Source organism: Carassius auratus, unplaced genomic scaffold (genome assembly GCF_003368295.1).
Source record: "Carassius auratus strain Wakin unplaced genomic scaffold, ASM336829v1 scaf_tig00023947, whole genome shotgun sequence".
In the NCBI taxonomy this organism is placed as follows: Eukaryota; Metazoa; Chordata; class Actinopteri; order Cypriniformes; family Cyprinidae; genus Carassius; species Carassius auratus.
The window spans coordinates 46,050-53,585 of NW_020525304.1; the positions used below are offsets into that span (position 1 = coordinate 46,050).

Sequence of the window (7,536 nt, forward strand, 5' to 3'; positions counted from 1 at the left end):
GCATTTGCACATGTGAAAACAACAGTACAATGCATTTAAGAAATATAGGAAAACCTGAATGTGTTTTAATTACAAATTTAATCCACATGACATTACAAATTCACTGATTATATGTTTATTTCCACCTCAAATTCAAATTCAATTACAAATTCATGCCTAAAAATAGCTCACATGTCCAATTCCTATTAATTGTATATTTAGTGGCCTTCTTCGCTATCATACTGTATGTGTAATTACATAAAAAGTTTTATATGTTTAACTGTAATATTGGCACACAGCAAAATCCCCAGTGTTAATTTAACACTCCCCAGTGTTAATTTAACACTCTGAGTGTGGACTCATATAAACACTGAAGCAGTGTTAAAAGTAACACTGAAGCAGAGTTGAAGTTAATGAGATAATTAAGAAGTTAATTTAGTTATGATTAAGCATTATTGAAGACACCTGCTGTTAACAAGCAGAAAAATCACAATTTGTGTGTCACCATTATAGTGTTCAGTGTTTGCTTTAGTTGGGATCTTGGCTTGTAACTTTTTACTTTTAAAGTTTGTTTGTCAAACCAAGAGCAAAAATCATCGCGTGTTGATGATTATGTTTTAATGTGATCGTTGTTTGACATGAGTCACTGAACTCATTTACAGTCTTTTCTCAAAGTAAAATTTCCATTACTGATTGTCACAGCTTTGATTCCACAATGAAAAAATCTGTGTTTTCTACATTTTGTAGGTATCTCTTGCAAGTGATTCTGATTTTTTTTTTATTAAAGAATTTTAATTTTAGGCACACACAGACAACAATAATCAGCGTATGAATCTCAACAACCGTGACAAACAACATATTCAGATAAACAGACCAACTCTGAACATCACAAAACTAGATACAAAAAATGAACATAAAAACAGCAAAAATAAAATATAGTTAGAATAAAAAGTTAAAAAGACAGTTCAGATCATAATTCATTAATGCCGCAATGCATGATGGGAGCCATGGATGAGTTTTTATTGGCTACAACATGCTTTTTTGATGGTCACCGTTGTTGTGATGCTCAAGCTGATTCCTGATGTCTGTGTGTCTAAACAAAGGACTTCATTTTTACGTAGAACTAACTATTAAAAACATGTCATACTATGGCAGAAATGCTGGGTTGCTTACTTCTCTTTTTAACTTAATTTATGTATGCAGTAAAGAAACCTAAACTCAGGCATTCAGGTAACTCTATAACAAATAGATCTGTCTGTATGACATAATTCAGTCACCACAGCCACATAAAATCTAAAGTAAGTAAGTGAAGGGTCAAGATCCCAACTAAAGCAAACACTGATCACTATAATGGTGATACACAAATTGTGATTTTCTCAGTTGGTGATTCTGCTTGTTAACATCAGGTGTCTTCAATAATGGTCAATCATAACTCAATTAACTTCTTAATTATCTCATTAACTTCAACTCTGCTTCAGTGTTACTTTTAACACTGCTTTAGTGTTTATATGAGTCCACATTTAAGAGTGTTAAATTAACACTGGGGATTTTGCTGTGCAGCTGCTGGTAATTGGTCATTATTAGTATATATATAAGTCTATTAGGGAGTCCTTTTATTTTGCAAAAAAATACAAATACTACATTATTGATAAATTTATTAAGATATTTTGTAACAAAAATGCATTAAAATAGTACAGGAAAAATAGATTCCACTTGAACAAAAGTAATATACAATCTAGTCATTCACAATTTTTAAAACACAAATTCCAAGCCACATGACAATGCAGATTTACTTTGAATAAGATATTATCTGATCACAGAGTTATTTTATGGTTTAGTTTTAAATGTATATCACAATATCCATCAAACCTGTGGCCTTCCTTCTTAAAAAAATAATGTTGCCATTTATATCATTTTGTATCAAGCTTATTAATATTTAAATGAATATACAGTTCTATAACATGATTCCTCCATCTAAACAAATTAACAACAAATAAACTAAAAAACTACATACTGCTCACTGCCATAGCTTTCAGAAATCAGAGGAACCAGATATCCAATCACACATGGGAATAAACTGCTATGAAAATGATAAGGGTCAGCAGGGCCAAAATGAAGACCACCCCCACGGTCACATACACAAAAATCATCAGAAGTTGCTGTAAGTTGCTCTGAAAAAACATGTCATAGTGTGGATGGCTGGTTTGCATGATGAGAGCGAATATTGACAGATGATCACAGGAACACACAGTGTGGCTGCTGTTGGTCTTTAAAACAGAACAACCATCTACAATCCACTCGCTGATGTTCCAGTACACACAGGACAGAGAACCACTGTGATCAAACTCCTGAAAAAGAAAATATCAGAATACTGAATATTAGATGTTTTCGGATGTTCAGCAGTTCTCAGATTGGTCAAAAACACATTTCAGTCTCTCACTCTGATGTGTCTAAAGATGAAGTTGACTGGTTTGGTGAGTTTAGTGTTGGTGGTTTTGGGAAGAGTAACTGAGATCACAGTGGACATCATGGTTTTAACTGTGTCATTTGATGTGTCGAAAAAGTCTGGCTTAAGTAGATTCTCCATCGTGTTGTAGCTCATGAAAGCCACAGCAGCTGATCCTGTGTGACAGAAATAAAATACTGTTAAAAAAATAAATAAATCTGAAACATATGTAAATGTAGTTTTGTGATAATTCTATCACATCTAAGATCTTTTTTTTTTCTTAATTCAGTCACACATAGAAGCATTTGACATACCTTCATTGTTCTTTCTTGCAATTCCAATGAGATCTATATTCACAGAGGAATATGTTGTGTCAAGTCGAGGTATTTTATCTAAGTAGACCCGTGGTCCAACCATGAAGACTTGACCCTCTGATCAAAAAAAAATATATATAAATAAATAAAATAAAACGGTTATTGGGCTATATCAATTTTTTTCCCTTTTTCTGAAACTAAATACATTTAAAACACTATTAAGTATTAGGCTAGTTTGAGGTCAAAGGTCAGCTCTATATACTGATGAACACTCTAGCACTTCAGTTCCCAACTGGAATGGCTTCCAAAACCAAATGTTCTTAAAATCTATGCACCTGCCCTGTCTCACACTAAGGCTGCTTCCTCACCTAGTTTTTTGCTCTTGCATAGTATTGTACACTGGAACCAGCGAGCCGTTTCCTCACTTTCTCCTCTGCTGACTCCTTTCAGCACCTCAGGTTCACAATCAGCAAGATAAGCTGCCTTATTCCTTCTTTTGGTCCCTAGCTCCACTCTGGAGTGTCGTCCCATGTGCTCTGCATCGATCCTCCAAGACTGTTGCTCCACCTCAGCTCGTGAACCAGTTGGTTCTGCCTTGGCTCCTCATCTTCTCTGCTCCATCTATCGCTGTCACATTTATGGCTCCTCTAGACTCCCTGATACTGCCGGCTCCACCTAGTTCAGTCGTCGCTCTGCCATCACCACTAACTTCCAGGCCTTCAGCTATGCCTTGTCCTTCCACCCCTACAGCTCCATGGTATCAATGAGTTCACCTCCTCTATGGCTCCCTTCCCTCAACACCTCCATGGGCCTCTGTCATGTCTGTGCTCTGGGTTAACTCTACCTGGCCACTCCCACCATCACTCGCCTACTGTCTGTCATCTGTTTGCCCGCCTTTCTCCAGCCCTTCGACTAATCCTTGTCCAATTCCCAAATGTTAGGTACATTTAGTTAATTTTCCTGACTGACAACGCTCATTAACTGATCATTAACCTTTCGCAAAATTCGAATAATAAATTAGATTTAAAATCAATTAGAATATATAAGCATACACAGCAAAATCCCCAGTGTTAATTTAACACTCTTGAGTGTGGACTCATATAAACACTAAAGCAGTGTTAAAAGTAACACTGAAGCAGAGTTGAAGTTAATGAGATAATTAAGAAGTTAATTGAGTTATGATTGACCATTATTAAAGACACCTGATGTTAACAAGCAGAATCACCAAACGAGAAAATCACAATCTGTGTATCACCATTATAGTGGTCAATGTTTGCTTTAGTTGGGATCTTGACCCTTCAGTTATTATCTTTAGATTTTATGTGGCTGTGGTGACTGAATTATATCGTACAGACAGACCACAGCAAACGCAATCATGTGTGCCATTGATTGTGATTTGAGCTATTTGTTATAGAGTGACCTGAATGCCTGAGTTTAAGTTTCTTTACTGCATACATAAATTAAGTGAACAAGAAAAGTAAGCAACTCAGCATTTCTGACATAGTATGACATGTTTTTAATAGTTAGTACTACGTAAAAAAAGAAATCTTTTGTTTAGACACACAGACATCAAGAATCAGCGTGAGCATCACAACAACGGTGACCATCAAAAAAGCATGTTGTAGCCAATAAAAACTCATCCATGGCTCCCATCATGCATTGCGGCATGAATAAATTATGAGCTGAACTGTCTTTTTAACTTTTTATTCTAACTATATTTTACTTTTGCTGTTTTTATGTTCATTTTTAGTATCTAGTTTTGTGATGTTCAGAGTTGGTCTGTTTATCTGAATATGCTGTTTGTCACCATTGTTGAGATTCATACGCTGATTCTTGTTATCTGTGTGTGCCTAAAACTAAAATTCTTTAATAAAAAAAAATCAGAATCGCTTGCAAGACATACCTACAAAATGTATAGAAAATACAGACTTTTTCATTTGTGGAATCAAAGCTGTGACAATCAATAATGGAAGTTTTACTTTGAGAAAACACTGTAAATGAGTTCAGTGACTCATGTCAAACAACGATTATATTAAAACATAATCATCAACAAGCGATGATTTTTGCTCTTGGTTTGACAAACAAACTTTAAAAGTAAAAAGTTACAAGCCAAGATCCCAGCTAAATCAAACACTGACCACTATAATGGTGATACACAAATTGTGATTTTCTCGATTGGTGATTCTGCTTGTTAACATCAGGTGTCTTCAATAATGCTTAATCATAACTCAATTAACTTCTTAATTATCTCATTAACTTCAACTCTGCTTCAGTGTTACTTTTAACACTGCTTCAGTGTTTATATGAGTCCACACTCAGAGTGTTAAATTAACACTGGGGATTTTGCTGTGTATCTGACCCAATGAAAAAAAAAAAAATCTTCAGGTGTTTAGTGGTTGCACTAATAACCGCACAAACAAAAGAACATTAAGATTCACACATTGTCACATCCAGATGTGGGTAATCCAGGGGCCAAAGATAAAAGTTCTAACATATTTTTGTTCCATCCATGAACTCAGCAGCTGATTTCACCAGAGGAGGAACCAAGTCATTCCTTCCAAGTCACAAATGAGTCTCGAGTAAAATCCTAAGTCCTCAAAGAGTTAAACTTAATGAGATGATAATGTGACTAATTAAATTATGATTTATGAGTTCATGGGTGGAACAAAAATATGGCAGGACTTTTACTCTTTGGCCACTGGACTTCCCACCTCAGCTGACATCAAATAAAAACTCTGTTTCATCATCAGTAATAAATGTTTATCAACTTACCTGCAGCCGGAAGAGTAAAACTGACACTGTCATTAGTTACTGTTGGGTACACTAATGTAGAGATGAGTTTCTCACTGGCTTTTAACAGACGGTTTCCAAAGGAGGCTAGTTCAGGTGGATTAGCTGATGATGATGAGTCCAAAATCTTCTCTGATGCATTGAAGACCATATTCAAAATGTTCACCACAGTCTAATATATAGATCAGAAAAATGTGGTTACTGTACATGTAAATTCCAAAAGAGACAATAAGACATCACTGACATGTATTTAATTATGTAAATAACAAAGATTTTATTATTTGATTATTTTAGTTTTAAAGACTTACACTCAAAGGAAACACTTGAACTGTTATGTCCTCTAACTGGTCAAGAATATTTTGGACATATTTCAGACATATTTCAGTAGTCTGGTTCTGAAATCACAATTGAGCTTTATAAAGTAAATGAAACCGACTTTGTGTTGTTGTTTTTTTTAAATATGAATAGCAAACCAAATTTAATTTGTTTATGGGACCATCAATAAAAAACATAAAATCACATTCATATTTCAAATATCCACATTGAACATCTTATTTTATTATATCTTATTATGTCTCTGGACTATTATTGATACACAGCAAAATCCCCAGTGTTAATTTAACACTCTGAGTGTGGACTGGTTAAAAGTAACACTGAAGCAGAGTTGAAGGTAATGAAATAATTAAGAAGTTAATTGAGTTATGATTGACCATTATTAAAGACACCTGATGTTAACAAGCAGAATCACCAACTGAGAAAAATCACAATTTGTGTATCACCATTATAGTGATCAGTGTTTGCTTTAGTTGGGGTCTTGACCCTTCCATTATTAACTTTAGATTTTGTGTGGCTGTGGTAACTGAGTTATAACATACAGACAGACCAGAGCCAATGCATTCTTATAGTTTGGGTAGTGATTTGGACTAATTGTCATGGAGTGACCTGAATGCCTCAGTTCAGGTTTCTTTATTGTGTACATAAATTAGGTGGATGAAGTGATCCAGCATTTTTGCCATAATATGACATATTTTTAAAAGTTAGCTCTACGTAAAGAAAGAGTTCTTTAGTTTAGACACACAGACATCAAGAATCAGCGCGATCATCACAACAATGGTGACCGTCAATAAAGCATGTTTTAGCCAATTAAAACTCATCCATGGCTCCCATCATGCATTGCGGCATGAATAAATTATGAGCTCAACAGTCTTTTTAACTTTTTATTCTAAATATATTTTATTTTTGCTATTTTTATGTGTATTTTTTGTATCTAGTTTTGTGATGTTCAGAGTAGATCTGTTTATCTGAATAATCTGTTTGTCACCATTGTTGAGATTCATATTCCGATTCTTGTTATTTGTTTGTGCCTAAAATTAACACTCTTAAATATAAGAAAAAAAAATCATAATCACAGAATCACAAGAGAAGCCTTCAAAATGTATAGACAATACAGATTTTCTTTTGCGGAATCAAAGCTGTTACAATCAATAATGATCAATAAAAAGAGGAAAAACTGTAAATGAGTTCAGTAATTAAGGTCAAGCAATGATTACAATAAAACATAATTATTGCCATTTCTGCCCTTGGCCCTTGGATTTTGCTGTGTAGAAGCTGTGTGTCCAACTAAAATTTAAACCTTAAATTTAAGAAACTCAACTTACAAGGCATCCTTCCAGCAGTATAATATCTGTAACTGTAATGACATAAATCAGTGGGAAGAAAAAATTAAAATAATATAGCAAATGAAAAAGAAACAACATTTTTTTTACATTAAATTCAAATTTAAAAGCATTAGACTAAAATCTAAAGGTAGATAATTTGCAATTCAGTCTCCTGTAAGTCTGATCAGCATCTATTAACAATCATACTCAATATTCATACTTATTTTATGCACCATATGGAAACTCAGCAGATTTCACAAAGGCGTCCCAGCAGGCACAGGATTTAGGTTAGATTTTGTTTAAAAATGAATATGTCTAGATGTCTAAATCCAACGACTGTTTGACTTCA

At 34.2% G+C, this 7,536-nt stretch overlaps 1 protein-coding gene across 1 annotated transcript; it reads right to left on the minus strand.

Moving 5' to 3' along the window:
- Positions 1–1,767: 1,767 nt before the first annotated feature.
- LOC113078020 (adhesion G protein-coupled receptor E3-like) lies at positions 1,768–7,221 on the minus strand. The gene is made up of 6 exons (XM_026250301.1): positions 7,188–7,221; positions 5,838–5,924; positions 5,512–5,701; positions 2,740–2,856; positions 2,420–2,601; positions 1,768–2,327 (listed from the first exon to the last, which is right to left on the minus strand). Exons 3-6 carry the CDS (start codon positions 5,678–5,680, stop codon positions 2,040–2,042), a joined length of 756 nt encoding a protein of 251 aa, XP_026106086.1. The 5' UTR covers positions 5,681–5,701; positions 5,838–5,924; positions 7,188–7,221; the 3' UTR covers positions 1,768–2,039.
- Between the last annotated feature and the right edge of the window lie 315 nt (positions 7,222–7,536).

Excerpts from the sequence above, each read along its gene's own strand:
- LOC113078020 (XM_026250301.1), bottom strand. The coding sequence starts at position 5,680 with ATGGTCTTCAATGCATCAGAGAAGATTTTGGACTCATCATCATCAGCT. Across the intron at positions 2,602-2,739 it reads TGCAAGAAAGAACAATGAAG|GATCAGCTGCTGTGGCTTTC; the intron begins GTATGTCAAATG and ends TCTGTCACACAG. Across the intron at positions 2,328-2,419 it reads TCATCTTTAGACACATCAGA|GAGTTTGATCACAGTGGTTC; the intron begins GTGAGAGACTGA and ends TTTCTTTTTCAG.